Below are 16,514 nucleotides of genomic sequence, written 5' to 3'. Positions count from 1 at the left end.
TGTTTGTATATTTCGAATGCCATGAATATACTTGGGGGGAAAAAAAAAAAAAACAGATGATTTATAAAACAAAATCAAGAAGAGTTTAACTTGCATTAAACTTACTTTATAAGTGGATAGATAAACTGTAAAATACCACTACATAACATGAAAAAAAATATCATCAAATTGATCATTTTATTTCCTCCTCCGCTTCATACCATACGTAATCGGTCGGGTCCTTTTCATCAGTGTGAAATCATTTCCAAAATGATTTGCATTCAGTCAACCGAACAGAATTGATTAGCTATCAGTGCAGAACGTAGGATCTGATAACGTGTAAATATGCAATGTCTACCATGTGTGATTAATACACACAAACCTTTCTTTTTTTTTTTTTTTTTCTATTAATTTATTTTTCCAAATACTCATTTTGTGCAAGATTGAAAAATACATAGTCTGGGAAATGGTTGTTGCAGCTGCATAACGATTGACTGCGGCTGTTAGTGTTGTTGGAAGATGGGAAACTAGGAGGGTTTGTCATCGCATACTGATGAGGCTGGTGGCCATAATCTACAACATTGCTGTCTCTATTGTGTTGTGTGCAAGAAGAAGCAGTGCAATGCTCCTTTTCTGTACATTCATCTGTGCCTTCAGTGTTATTTGCAAACGGTGCCGATACTTCTGGTTCTGAATGTTGGTTAAGTAGAAGGTCTTGCGATTTATGGTAGGCTGGTGTGTACATCCATAATGCAGATGAAGGTCTTGTCTTTTGCATGTAATCAAGGGCCAATGTACTGTAGCAGACCTCAGTCATACCAGACTCTGAAAATATCAGAAAATGAAAAGCTATGTAGAATACAAATATTATCGGAATACTACATATTATACTTAAATATTTTAAGTCTTATTTATTTAGCAAAAATTAAACGAGTTAAAATTTGGCAAAGCGTTTATTGTACACTAGTGTGTGCATGCACATACACAGACTTTGGAGATTATAGAAGCAGGAAACTCAAATTAAGAGACAACTTCCCAGTTTCAGTTTCAATAAAAATAATCCATTATAACATGTACTGAGTATTTGTATCTCCTTTGTCCAACATATACCAACACATTAATATATATCCCACCCATGCTAGCATGGATGGCAGATGTTAAACAACAATGATATCGATATTTGATTAGAGGTGGTGTTAACCTCATGAAGGGATAGTTTCAATCAAGGAAATACTGCTTCAATACTCAGTATTTATGGGGAATTAATTTCCTTCAAATAATAGGTGTATACATAAAAACACAGAAGAAAAAGAAAATGGAGACTGGAAGATAATAATTACTTATTATTATTATTATTAACAGCAAATTAATCATTTTCACTTTCAGCTGTTTCAATTAATACTCAGTAAATATTAAGTGAATATTAAATTTATATTTATATGACCTGAGCATATCTTCAGAAGGAGCAAAATATACCCTTGGATGTTTTATAATGAATCCATAAATACATAAAAAACATCCAAAGGTATATTTTTTTTTCTCCCTCTGAAGATATTATGCTGAGGTCATATAAATATAAATTAAATATTTACTTAATATTTATTGAGTATTAATTGAAACAGCTGAATGTGAAGATGATTAATTTGCTGTTAATAATAAATTATTATTAACTTTCCAATCTCCATCTTCTTTTTCTTCATATATTTCATTTTATTTTCATTTTATCTAGTTTCAGCTCAAGAGCTGTGGCCATGCTGGGGTACCGCCATTTTAAAAATGCTTACAGCACCTAGGTTTCTCAAGCGGTCATCCATCTAAGTACTAACTAGGCTCGACGTTGCTTAACTTCGGTGATTGGACAAGAACCGGTGCTTTCAACGTGATATGACCGTATATATAAGATAGATAGATAGACACACACACATATATATATATCATCATTTAATGTCTGTTTTCCATGCTAGCACGAGTTGAGTCGTCTGACAGGAGCTGGCAAGGCTGAGAGACTTACCACTTTCCATTGTCTGCTTTAGCATGGTTTCTACAGCCTGATGCTCTTCCTAACATCAACCACTTTACAGAGTATACTGGGTGCTGAGTGCTTTTTCTGTGGCACCAGCTCTGATAGGGTCACCAAGTACCTTGCAAGAGGAAAACCCCTTAACTGGGAGTGGGAAGTAACACTGAGGAGGTGTGGCTATATACATCAGTTTTTGAGTGAAAAAGAGTTCTTTGTTTGAGGCAGTATTTTACTGCCAAACACTCTTCTTGTTGCCAACTATAACTCATTTAGAAGTAAGAAATCCCCTCCCCCACCACCACTACTTCAAAAACACAGCTTTAGGATGTAATATTCAATTGGAATGTAAACACAGCAATGCCTTATTTGGTTCAGATAATTTCAGGAGATGAAACAACAATGTACACACACACACACACACAAGCATATGTGCAGTTTTCATGCAGTTCCTGTGTACGAATTCCACTTGTAATGAATTGGTTACCCCAAAGCAACCAGAGGCGCCATGCAATAAGACTGAACCTACAACCTTATGCTTGTGAAGCAAAATTCTTAACCACATAGACATGCTTCTTTCTTTCTTTCTCTTTCCACACACACAACCTTATAATTTACAAATAATCTGTACTTACTATCAAGCAGCAAGGGACAAACAAACATGCACACACACACACGTGTGTGTGTGTATATATATATATATATATGATTATTTATATATATATATATATATATAATGTGACAGGCTGACAGTTTCCATATATCAAATTTATTCACAAGGCATCAATTAACCTGGAGCTATAGAAGACACTTGCCTAAAATGCTGTGCAGTAGGACTGAACCCAAAAATTTTGTGGCTGTAAACCAAGCTTCTTACTCACACAGCCAAGCTGTTTGTTGAGTATTTTTTTTTCAAACTTTTATAAAAATAGTTTCCATAATAAAAATGAAAAAGAAAAAAGTAGGGAATTTATTTGCAGGTACGAAGAAATAAAAAACCACACACACACGTGTGTGTGTGTGTGTGTGTGTGTGTGTATAAAATGGAATTTATGATAGGAGGAATTATCTAACCAGAAATATATACCAGACATGAAATGAAAAAAAATGAATAAAAAAAAAAAAAAAAAAATCTCCTTGTTTTGTTTTGGGTCTTTTAACAGGTTATCAAAACTTTAGCAGGGAGGCAACTTTGAAACGAAGCCTGGAAATGGGGGTAAAGAAGCAAGAGGAGAAAACGAAATAGGCAGCCAGACATGTGCAGGTTAAAGTCAATTACTGCTTGTATGTATCTATTAAGCTATCTATCTCTATATATAAAATTCTATCTATCTCTGTATATAAAATCTAGCAACTGAATTCCTGCAGCTAACAGGAAGTATTAGATTCAGAAAAAAAAAAAAGTAAAAGAATGTCTGTTTCTGCCCACACATGCATATACATGTGGATAAGAACTATTCCAAAATTGCATAAATTCAGTTATTAGCCGTATGGTTAAGAAGCTTGCTTAACAGCCATGTGGTGCCAGGTTTGGTCTCACTGTGCAGTACTTTGTGCTCAAATGTCTTCAACTAGAGCCCCAGGTCGATCCGTGTATTGTGAGTGAATTCAGCAGATGGAAACCGTGAGGAAGCCCATCAGATGTGTGTGTGACATTGTACTGTGTTTGCGATCCGCTACCACTTGACAACTGGTGTAGGTTTGTTTACATCCCTGTAATTTAGTGACTTGGCATGACAGTGCTTCTGGGAGTCAGTTTCACCACGATGAGCGAGTTTTTAAGAAAAGTCTTATTTCACCAGGCATCTCAGTTCTTTATCATTTATTCTGCAATGCTCAGAGTCCTGAGGTCAGCCTCACCACTTCATCCCATGTTTTCCTGGATCCCCCAATGTCCAGTCTTTTATCTCAGCACATTTATACTATGTCGTTCATGCACACTTACACTGTACATCCAATGGAGTATGTTCGCTTCCTTTCGTTTCAGTCTTCTCATGTCCACTGCACTCAAGGCCTGTGTCCCATGTCTCACTACCGTGCAGCATTGCGGTTCTAACACAGGTATTATACAATTTGCTTTTCATTCTATGGCAAACGACCTCTGTTGCCAGCAACAGCAGCAGCTCCTTCAACTTTTTTCCAATTCGTTCTTACTCTGGTTGCTATATACATTCAGAGCAACTGTCTCTCTTGCTAATAACTTCCAGATTCATGGAGCATACTGTTTCAATGCATCTATCGCATGAAGTTTATGTTCTTTGATAATCTGCATTGTGATTCTGCTACATCTTGTGTCAGTAGTTTACCTTGAGTGCAGCATATGGAGTGAGTACCTACTCCTTTTCAGAATATCGAGCAAAGCCATTTACCTGGGAGTACCAGGGTTTTGACTTCTTTTCTACTAAAACTTTCATATTTGTCAAGTTAACCTCAAGACCTCTCAACTACAGGTTTGGCTTCCATGTCTGGAAATTCTTCTCTAGTTCCCTTATAGATTCAGCTATGAGAACTAGAGCTTAAATTTCTCTGCGATGGCCAGTAGGACTATAATGAATAGGAGGGGCCTGAGAACTGGGCAGTGATGGGCTCCAGCCCTTACAGTAAATTCCTCACTGAAATCATTGACTCACTTTACTTACTGCATCTTTGTATACAAGCCATTTAACACTTAGTTTCCATAGTGACTACTAGATTACTGTACATGGTACCCTGTCAAACATAATATACTTTGGTATCAAAACTACTCAAGGGGAAACTAGTACATAGTATGACACACAGTTAACCTTTCAAAGTGTAAAGTATAGTCTATCCAACAAGATTCTGTGGTTTCTTTCTTCCCAGTTAACTCAAGACAGTAGATGACACTTGGCCAAGATGCTGAACAGTAACATGAAACCTAGGAACTGTTGACCACAAAGCAAACTTCTTAATCACTTCATTTTTTTGATTATGTATACACACATATACTCAGAATAAAATATTAACTATAAATTAACTGGTTTGCATAAGAGATCCGACGTTACTAATTAATAATGTGAAGTATAACTATATTAACTTCTAACAACTAGTTATTGGTACTGCCACAGTTAAGCGGAATCGTAATAGTTATTATATAGATTCGGTAGAATTCCAGCTTCTTAAATAGGTTATAGAGTTGAGAAGTTTTGAAAGAAACGAGACTGCATATGATATATAACCAACAATTATTTTTTAACAGATTATTCTGATAACAACATAATACCATAACAACAGACTGTCTTCAGATATTTGCAATAATCTTTCATTGAAGGTATGACAGGAATTTAATTTAATCCGTCATACTTCTAAATCAAAGAGGAAAGATATTAAAATAATCTACATATATTCTATCACATCAAACTGATTATAACCTATATATTTCTTGGGAATGTTTTGTTACAAAATAATTCAATGTGACATGCATTAATTTTTTTTAATCAAGAAACTCTACAAGAATTTTTATATTATGACCTCAGTGAGTTCTGAAATTAAGGTTTCCTATAAATTAGAATCGTATAATTATTATTACCCAAGTGAATTTAACTCATAAAAGAATAACTGGTTTTAGTTTAATTTTAACATATCTGCTTTAACCCTTTATCATTCGGATTATTCTGTCAAATGTAAGGCTTATTTATTCATTGTTTGAAGAGGTAACTTAATATTTGGAATGATATTGTAAGGTTGATGTGAGAGGCTGCATCTGGCCAGTTTGGATATAAATCAGGTGGAATGTTTGCCGATTATGGTCAGTTTGAATGCTAATAAGATAAACATTTTTAAGCACTAATTCGAGCAAAACTTAACACAAATTAATATTTCTCTAAATAGATTTAATTACAAAATATATACAAGAGTTCACAAAACACACAATTGTTTTATCATTCAAAATTTATAGAAGTAGGTATGGCATAGGCATATAAGCTTGCTTGTCATCCATGAGGTCTAGGATTCAGTCTCACTGTGAGGCACCCTACTATAGCCTCTGGTTGACCAGGGGCTTGTGAGTGGATTTGTGAGGTGGAAACTGAAAGAAGCTCACTAGCACCCATGCCAGCAGCATGTAAAATGCACCTTTCCAGTGTTGGGACTCACAGGGGCAACGATGACTGGGACATTTGGCAATATGCCGTGCTTGAGTAGAAGACCCATCAAGTCAAGTGAAACTGTAATTGTGACATATTTATTTCTTTATTGCCCACGGGGGGGGGGGGGTTAAGCATAGAGGGAGCAAACAAGGACAGACAAAGAGATTAAGTCAATTACATCGACCTCAGTGCGTAACTGGTACTTATTTAATTGACCCCGAAAGAATGAAAAGCAAAGCTGACCTTGGCAGAATTTGAACTCAAAATGCAATGGCAGATGAAATATCACTAAGCATTTTGCCCAGCATGCTAACAATTCTGTCAGCTTGCTGCCCTAATCATGACAGATATTGGTGTCACGCAACTGGCACTCGTGTTGATGGCACATAAAAGTACCCATTACACTCTCGTAGTGGCTGATGTTAGGAAGGGCATCCAGCTGTAAAAACCATACCAAATCAGACTATAGTTTGGTGCAACCCCTCAGCTTACCAGCCCCGGTGGAACCATCCAACCCATGCCAGCTTGGACAATGAATATTAAATGATGATGATGCGTGTGTATCCTTGTCATGACATCATGTGCTATTTGTAAATGAGCAACACTGTAATATAAGTGATGTTGTTGGTTTCCAGTCTTCTGTGAAAAACATGTTTAGCCATAGGGAAAATTATTATCTTGCTTGGAAACAGATGAGAGGTTAGTGACAGGAAGGCCATACAAAATTTACCTCAACAAATTCTGTCTGATCCATGCAAGCATAGAGAAGTGAATGTCAAATGATTATGATGATCATGTTCATGAAGATTTTATTATTGATATAATTAATATTCTGATATTAAGCTGTCTTAAGTTTGACAATATAAACTATCTTTGCTGTTTTACCACAAACACATTTTAATTAATAATATACAGAATCCCTGAAGCTACTCAGAAACATTGGTAATATCTAAATTTATAATCCTAAATATTAATAATAATAAAAATAATAACAATAATAAATTTCCAATTTTAGCACAAGGCCAGCAATTTCAGAGGAAGATGTATGTTAATTATTTTGACCCCAGTACTCAACTGCTAAGCATTTTATCCAGCATGCTATAACGATTCTATCAGTTCACCGCCTTAATTGATTAATAATAATAATATATCCAGCTATTGTGTAGAGTATTTCAAGCATGTACAGAAAACAGATTGGAAGTGGGGAAGTCAGACAATTAAAAATAACAAAACCTTAAGAATTTAATACTTAATAATAATGCAGTGATGATGATGATATGAAATTGTAATCAACTTTAATTGGATAATAGTCAAAACTAATGATTGATGAGGGAGTTGGAGAAATGTTAGACAAGAACGAACAAACAAAAAAACAGAAAAAACCAACCCATTGTTCTGATCTGGCAAAATATCATCATTGTTCATTATTATTATTATTATTATTACCTTTATGGTAGATTACAGGTCTTCTACTAAGAAGCACTTTTCTCATCATCACAAAGAGTAACTTTATAATCTTTGACCATATGATTATAATTACACAAAACTGTTTAAACAATCTTTTTGATAACATAATCTAAACAATTCATTTTATCCATTTCGAAAGAAAATTAAAATGAAATTCTAAAAATTTTTAATGAAAATTATATTTTACATAATAAATGTAAATAACAATGGCAACAGATTCCACTTGAATCATAACCCAAATTTATCATGAAGAACAAAAAGTAAATTATCAGTCAAGATGTGATCTTAATTACAGGATTGAATTGAATTAATGAAGTAATTACTAAACAATTTTCTCCAGTGTGTATGTACATGTGTCTGTGTACATACATACACACAGGTACAAGTATAGTTGTGTGGTAAGAAGCTTGCTTCCCAAACCACACGGTTCAAGGTTCTGTCCCATTGCATGGCCCCTTGGGCAAGTGTCTTCTACCATAGCCACAAGCCAAGTGGATTTGATAGACAGGAACTGAAATAAACTTATTGTGTGTGTGTGTGTGTGTGTGTGTGTGTGTGTGTGTGTAACTTAGCAGTTTGGCAAAAGAGACCAATAGAATAAGTACCAGGCTTTAAAAAAAAAAAAGTACTGGGGTTGATTCGTTTGACTAAAATTCTTCAACGTGGGCCTCAGCATGGTTGCAGTCTAAGGAAAAAAAAAATAAATGTTTTTGATATCAAGAGAAGAGAAGAATTATTCAACTAAATTACTGTGTCCAAAATATTTATAATGAAATTCAAAGTTTACAATGACAGGCATGGCCATGCAGTGAAGCTCATTCTCCAACCATATAGTTTCAGATTCAGTTCCACTGTACAGCACTTTGGGCAAGTGTATTCTGCCATATCCCCTGGGCCAACCAAGGCTTTGTGAATGCATTTCGTAGATGGAGATTGCATGTGTCTGTGTCCTCATTTATTGTCTGTTTTCAAACCATCCACCCCATGCTGGCATGGGGTGGATGGTTTGACAGGAGCTGGCAATCTGGAGGGCTGCACCAGACCCCAGTTGTCTGTTTTGGTATAGTTTCTGTGGCTGGATGCCCATCCTTATGCCGGTACCGGCATCAGTGCTCTTAACATGGCAATGACACAGGTGTTTATGTGGAACCAGCATGGGTGTAACACCATACATATATATATATATATATATATATATATATGACAGAGAGAGTGAGAGAGAAAAAAAGAAAGTGTGTATGTGGGTATTTCTGTTGGTCCCTTGCTACAACGTGACATTGGGAATTGGTTGGTTTAAGTCCCCATGACATATCAGTTCAGTGGAAGAAACTGATAGAATAAGTACCAGCCTTTTCAAAAAATAAGTTCAGAGATCAATTTGTTCAGCTAAAATGGTGCCCCAGCATGACCGTAGTACAACCACTGAAACAAGTAAAAAGATAAATGGTAAAAGATTCTCATAATGGGTGTAGAAGTTGCTGTGTGATTCAGTATTTCACACTGTTAACTTTGCAAGTTTTGGGCTCAATCCCACAGCATGGCTTGTGAATAGAACCGCCTCATCTGAATGAACACATAAATAATAAGTAGCGGGGTGCAGCACTAATGAGAAATAAACAAACTGTAGATGTGTTCAATATGTTTGTGACGTACTTTAGCAATGTCAGAAGGTAATTTCATTGCAGATTACCATGGAAAAAGAAAATTCTCACTTATGGCAAGTTATAGGTGCAAGCATGGTCATGGAGGTAGGAAGTTTGTTTTACAGCATGTTTCAAGCTGACAGCTTAAAAACTTGCTTCACTAACATGTGTGTAAAATAAATAAATATATATATATATACACACAAGGTGGCGAGCTAGCAGAAATGTTAGCATACCGGGTGAAATGCTTAGCAGTAGTTTGTCGTGTATTTACGTTCTGAGTTCAAATTCTGCTGGGGTCGACTTTGCTTTGCATCCTTTCGGGGCCGATAAATTAAGTACCAGTTGTATACTGGGTCGATCTAATCGACTGGCCCCCTTCCCACAAAATGTCGGGCCTTGTGTCTAGAGTAGAAAAGAATACACACACACACACACACACACACATATATATAATTATGCTGATTAATTAACTGTAAAACTAAAAACTAAGCAGATATACCAATCTCCGTATTTATTGTAACTGTCTTATATATATATATTAGATATATAAGGTACAGGCATGGCTGTGCATTTAAATATAGGTACAGTTATGACTGTTTTAGTGAAGGCGCATGGCCCAGTGATTAGAGCATAGAGCTTACGATTGTGAGGTTGTGAGTTCGAATCCCGGACTGGGCTGCATGTTGCGTTCATGGGCAAGATACTTTATTTCACATTGCTCCAGTTCACTCAGCTGTAGAAATGAGTTGCGACGTCACTGGTGCCAAGCCATATTGGCTTTTGCTTTTCCCTTGGATAACACTGGTGGTGTGGAGAGGGAAGGCCAGTATCCATAGGTGACTACTGGTCTTCCATAAACAACATTGCCCGGACTTGTGCCTGGGAGGGTAACTTTCTAGGTGCAATCCCATGGTCAGTCATGACCGAAGGGGGTTTCAGCATATGGCTGTGTTTTACAATCTGAGTTCAAATTCCACTGAAGTTTATTTTGTTATTTTCCCTTCAGGACTCTAGATAAAATAAAGTATTAGTACATAGGTTGATGTACTCAACTCACCTATCTTCACCAAATTGCTAGTCTTGTGTCTCAATTAGAAATTAAGGATGTAATTTTGATTTGAGGACTTCCACCTCACCTGTTTCTGAACAAGAAATATTTCCACACGGCCAGACAAGTAAACTCACATCAGCTGGCACAAAGCCACCTCTCTCAATACTACTACCCCACTCAGTTGAGGTGGGGGTCTTCTCTTGCAAGGTACTTGATGACCTCACTGGTGCTGTCGTCATGTAAAAAGCACACAGTACAATCCATAAAAGTGTTTGGTGTTAGGAAAGGCGTCCAGCCATCTAAACCATATCAAAGCAGACAACAGAGTTGGGTGCAGTTCTGTAGCTACCCAGCTCCTGTAAAACCATCCAACCCATGCTGGCACGAAAGGTAGATGTTAAATAATGAGGATTTCCCTACTTTTTTTTCTTTTTTCTTTTTGGCATTTACTAAGGTAAAAATATCCTGAAAACATTCTGTAGAATCTAATAAGAATTATGTTTGCAGTTGACAACTTTAATGAATCTCACAAATGAAAAACAGAATTAAAACAGAGATGAAATCTAATGTGACAATTTCAATGAATAAAGATCATCTGAAAGATGGATTTAAATGACATCATTCATTAATCTTCCAGGAAGAACTATATAACAGTAATTTATATTTTTCTTTTGCAAGCAGAGTAGAAAAGGTCTTCTAGCATAGCCTCAGGTTGACCAATAGTTTACAAGTGGAATTTTGGAATTTGCTACCTGGAATTCGTGTGGAAGCCCATTTTGTGTGGTGGAGGATGTCTCTTAGTGTTTTTTTTTTTTTAATTTTACTTTCCAGTTCAACTGTTTCAGTCATTGGACTGCAGCCATGTCGGGGCACTGCTTGGACAGGTTTAGTTGAACAGATCAACCCCAGGACTGCTTTTATCTTTAAGCCTAGTACTTATTCTATCCATCTCTTTTTGCTGAACTGCTACATTACTGGAATGTAAACAAACCAACACTGGTTGTCAAATGGTGGGGATGGGCAAACAAAGACACACACACGTGTTTGTGTGTGTATATATTTGTATATAGAATAGGCTTCTTATCCAATCACAAGGTTTTGGCTGGCCCACTGCTATAGTAGAAGACACTTGCCCAAAAGGACTGAACCTGGAACCGAATGGTTGGGCAAAAGACAGAAGGGATAAGCCTTCTGTGTGTGCCTGTGTGTTTTTATATGTTTGTATGAGTGATTTTGTATTTCCCTTCATCTTCACGTGTGTTCAATGACAGTAAACAACAACCATGCTGTCAATACAGAGGAATCTTCTACTTGCAGTCTACTGTGAAAACATACGTGCATGCGCATGCGTGGGCATTTGTGTCTCCTTGTTTTGACTTATCAACAATTGTAATTTATTTCCAATGTTTGGTGGAAACTTCTAACCATGGAGAAGTACTACCTTGCTTGGACACAGGAGAGGGCTGGCAAGAAGAAGTGCATCAGGATGTATAAAATTTGCCTCACTAAACTCCATCCAACCTATGCAGCATAGAAAAGTGGATGTTAAAATGAGGTGTTTGTGTGTGTGGACACGAATAGCTTGAGTATGGACAAGGATAACTTGTGTATAGATAAGGACAGCTTGCATAAAGAAGTGGCGATCTCTGTCTGTGGAGGGAACCTGTGGAAGAGGTAGACCCAGGAAGACAATGGGACAAGGTGATGAAGCAGGATCTTCGAATGTTGGGTCTCAAGGAATTGATGACAAGATATCATGACCTTTGGTGATTTGCTGTGCTTCAGAGGATGCCTCAAGCCAGTGGCTGGTGCTGGTGACACATAAAATCACTCATGATGGCGACACATAAAAACACCCATGCCAGTGACACATGAGCACCTGTGCCACTGACACATAGAAGGTACCCACTACACTCTCAGAGTTGTGGGCATTAAGGAAGGGCATCCAGCTGTAGAAACCAAGCCAAAATCAGACTGGAACCAGCTACAGCTCTCCAGCTTACCAGTTCCAGTCAACCCATCTAACCCATGCCAGCATGTAAAGCAGATGCTAAATGATATTCATGATTACACACACACACACACAATTATGAATATTATTTTTAAAGGAAAATAGCAGATGATGATGGTTCCTAATACGTTCAGTGGCTGCCACGGATGCTGCTTAGTCCCTTGTCAACCCTGAATAAGACCACCCTGTCATTATGTATCGCAGAGATTACATAGTCCAATGTGTACCTCCATTTTTAAGAAAGTGGTATGAGATTTGTCTTATTTCTAGCAAATCTTGAAACCATGTAGAAGCTCTCGCATTGGCTCATGAATTCAGTGCTAACATTTGTTTAGCTCCAAGCACAGACATGGCAATGTAGTTAAGAAAACTGCCCAGCATGTATATAACTTTGGTTCAATTTTACTGTACAGGACCTTGAAGAAGTGTATTCCATCAAGGTTCTTGATTAACCATTGTTGTGAAATTTGGTACACAAAAAGCATATGGTGTTTAATGGTTGACTGTTTCTTTCCTGGGATGATAAACTGAACTAGTTGTCTGGTTAAACTCTACCTCCTCAACCCTTTGGTATATATATTATAGCACAACAAAGTCTATTCTGTTGCAGATATTTGGGCAGGTCCCTGGTCTGAGGATAGCTTCTCTTCTTTCTTTGCTAGTCTGGGAGTCATTGGAAAATAGCATGGAGTGCTCTTCCTTTTCAAGACAAAAGAAAGAAGCAAAAAAAATGAAGGAAGCTACTTAGATAAAAAAAGAGTTATGACCAAAGCACTTGAGGCATGCCCATCTACAGACAATGTCCCTAAGTCTATGTTATTCAATGTATCATTCTTTTTTGTAAAATGGTAAGGAGTGATTTGAGGGAGCTTCAACCGTTAAAATCTACCAACTTGCATAACTACCTAGAGCAGTGATTCTCAACTGGGATTCATATGGCTCTTGGAGGTCCATACAAGATTTTGTTGTTTATATGCAATAAATTGGTTTATAATTCTACAATACACAAAATATAAATTTTTCATACAATTCCTAATAATAATTTTTTAATTATTTTTTAATTAAAAAAAATGTCATAGCATTGTTTAATAATTCTACAATACACAAAATATTATAAATTTTTCATACAATTCCTAATGATAATTTTTTAAATAAAAAAAAATGTCATAGGATTGTTTAAGCATCAAATGGCTACGGGGTCCAGTAGAGTAAAATAAGAATCCAAGGAGTTCATAGGTAAAAAACGATTGAGAACCACTGATCTAGGGGCCTCCTCACAGAGGTTATTGCAATGAATAAGCATAATTTACAATGCAAAAGAGAAAAAAAAAATAGTCACAACTTACCATTAGTGTCATATATGACTTCTTTATCATAACCAGAATTTCTCTTTTTGTAAAAGTGCACAACTATCACAGCAACTAGTAGTAAAACCACACTAGTACAAATGATACTAATCAAAGAAAGAGCAATAGTTTTCCAAGGGGTTGTATCCTGATTGATAGTTGTTACTAGAGCAGGTTGGTTCATCCGAGGTTTCGCGTAATCAATATTCGGATCATGGTGTATCACTGGTTTGTGTGGATCGGGTTTCCAGTACGGATGATGTCCCCTGCTTTTGTTTTGCTGTTTATGTTTGTCACCGACTACAAAACGATTGAACTCCACAAATGGCCCACAGGAGAGATCTTCGTAAGGACTGCAGGGGCTGCGGATTATCTCATTGTCGGGACAAGTTGAACAGTTAATGCATTTTTTAAATGTCGTATTGAAGTAAGTGTTTGGTGGACAGTGATTATGTGCAGCAAGTGTACATGCTATCGACAGCATCAAGACAAATTCTAAGCGGTTCATGATGACATTAACCTGAATAAATAGAAAGAAAAAAAAAAACAAAAAGAAAATTAGAGATGCTTACATTAATTAGAAAATGTAGTTAACATTTAATTAGTAACATTTAAAAGCTTTCTACACTTATCATGTAGGGAAAAGGAACTCTTAACTTAATCCTTCTAAATAACTCCTCTAGTATCTGTGACACGATTAAGCCATAAGCATTCAGATTACTCTGCCAAATATAATGCTTATTTATTCACATTGTTTTGAATTAATCATGAATTACTACCTTGCAGCTTCAAACTTTCAATGATGTAATTGTGTATACGTAAATATACTTCCTAGTAACTTACTACCTGACTTCCACTGCCCTCAATATATATGTATAACTTATTTAATACATACATGGCTTTGTGTGCTACTAATAGTTTCATATGTTGAGAAATGCCTCAAACATATTCATCAGGCAGAAATCACATATGTTCGATTGGAACTGGCAAGCTGAAGAGCTGCGCCAGATATCATAGTCTTTTGTCTTGGTTTCTATGGGTGAATGCCCTTACGAAAGCCACCCACTTTAAAGGGGTACAGGGCGTGTGTTTTTTTTTTTAAATCTTTTTTTACAGGCATAGGTATATGATAAGATTTTGTGCTACTGCATGCCATGTTGGGCAAGTCTTTTCTATTACAGCTCCAAGCCAACTAAAGCCTTATGAGTAGATTTGGCAGACAGAAACTGAAGGAAGCCTGTTGTGTGTGTTTGCACATGCATGTGTGTGTATATTTGTGTGCATTAGGGTGTACACATGCCTAGCCGGAGGTTGTAAATGCACTAAGTTATACGAGGTTGTTCATTTCCAGTCTTCCATAAAAAAACATGTCTAGTTACAGGGAAATATAAAATATTATCTCGCTTGGAAACAAGGGAGGGTTGGTGAGTGTAAAGGCATCCAGCAAAGGAAAAATCAGCCTCAACAAATACTTCATCTGGTCCACACACAAATATGACAAAATGGACATTAAATGATGATGATGATGATGATGATGATGACAGTGATTTTGTGTATATACACATATATTCACCTCACACTATTTTTGAAAATTCTGGAATTACTTTAAATTACTGTAAATAAATACAAATAAATCTTAGAAAAAAACCCAAAGTGCATTTTCAACTTCCATTTCTTCCCCTTGTACTCATGTGAAAGATACAAAAACAACTACTTCCACACACACAGTGTGTATGTGTGTGTATAAAGGCGAATGGCTTAGTGGTTAAGGTGTTGCACTCACGATTGCGAGATCACGAGTTCGATTCCCAGACCGGGTGGTGTGTCGTGTCCTTGCACAAAGCACTTTATTTCATGTTGCTCTGTGACAATTTCGACATCTGACAAGTGGCACCCGTTTCTATCTGTACAAGTGATGTTGATCTGATGGAGGGAGCGAGTTTATGTCAGCACAAACATTTGATTGCTATAAACAAATCATCTGTGTGGTTCTTCGGTAAGAAATTGACAAACCTTCATACGTCATCTAACGACAGGAGAGTCCATCATATCTATAATTACACATGTAGATATATAAGCTTTAGAATAGGTACACCATTACCCTATATTTTGAAAGAGGGCAACTAAAAGGGTGATGACACCTACTCAACTCATTTGAGCAAGGAAAAGCTGATATAAAATGATGACAAGAGCAAAATGTATATATGTATATACAAGTGTATGAGTGTACGTGTACACACATGTACATAATTCCAATAAAATCTATAACTGACAACCACAGTCCAAAGCAATGTAGTAGGATAGCTATAATTTGATAGATTTAAATTAAATAATCAATGTTAGTACTACCTATTATAAATCAATGACTGGAAAACCTGTCAGAAACTAAGTGTTCTGAAGATTAAATCAATTCCAGGAAGTTGTAAAATATGATGTTTATCTTATGTTAGCCATCAAAATATGTCGTAATGAACTCAAACTGTATGTACAAAAAATGAACCCAGCAAACTTCACATGTGTGCGTGTAGACACACACACACACACAAATATGCATACATAGATTTCTTTTTCAAGATCTAAACCATTTAACTTCTCGTTCCTTTTGTTATTGAAGTAATATTTTGGAAAGAATGATAAAAAAAAAAAGACTTTTTATTCAAATATTATAGTTAGAATATAAAGCTTATAATTTACTGAGGCATCATGATACAAAATCAACAAGACACATATATGAGAGAGAGAGAGAGAGAGAGAGAGAGAGAGAGATAGAGAGAGAGAGATAGAGAAAGAGATACCTACAGACCCACATTGATATAAATGAATTTTAAGACAAAATTTTAAAAAAACAGTAATGGAACATTGTAAATTTACATTTACAGTTTACAATAGGC

At 36.3% G+C, this 16,514-nt stretch overlaps 1 protein-coding gene and 1 pseudogene across 2 annotated transcripts in view; both read right to left on the bottom strand.

Moving 5' to 3' along the window:
• Positions 1–390: 390 nt before the first annotated feature.
• Positions 391–16,514, bottom strand: part of LOC106870268 (uncharacterized) — a 53,747-nt gene continuing 37,623 nt past the window's right edge. The window contains exons 2-4 of one of the 2 annotated variants that reach the window (XM_052969763.1): positions 13,624–14,143; positions 8,175–8,254; positions 669–804 (exon numbers count right to left, since the gene is read on the bottom strand). In XM_052969763.1, coding sequence (XP_052825723.1) covers positions 8,217–8,254; positions 13,624–14,143 — 558 coding nt within the window. In that variant the 3' untranslated portion in view covers positions 669–804; positions 8,175–8,216. Of the gene's footprint in view, positions 805–8,174; positions 8,255–13,623; positions 14,144–16,514 lie in introns of both variants that reach the window. The other variant, XM_014916286.2, reaches the window with a different exon arrangement.
• On the bottom strand, positions 1,757–1,875 carry LOC128248428 (5S ribosomal RNA; annotated as a pseudogene).

This window comes from Octopus bimaculoides, chromosome 7 (genome assembly GCF_001194135.2).
Source record: "Octopus bimaculoides isolate UCB-OBI-ISO-001 chromosome 7, ASM119413v2, whole genome shotgun sequence".
NCBI lineage: Eukaryota > Metazoa > Mollusca > Cephalopoda > Octopoda > Octopodidae > Octopus > Octopus bimaculoides.
This window is presented reverse-complemented; position numbering and strand designations above follow the sequence as displayed.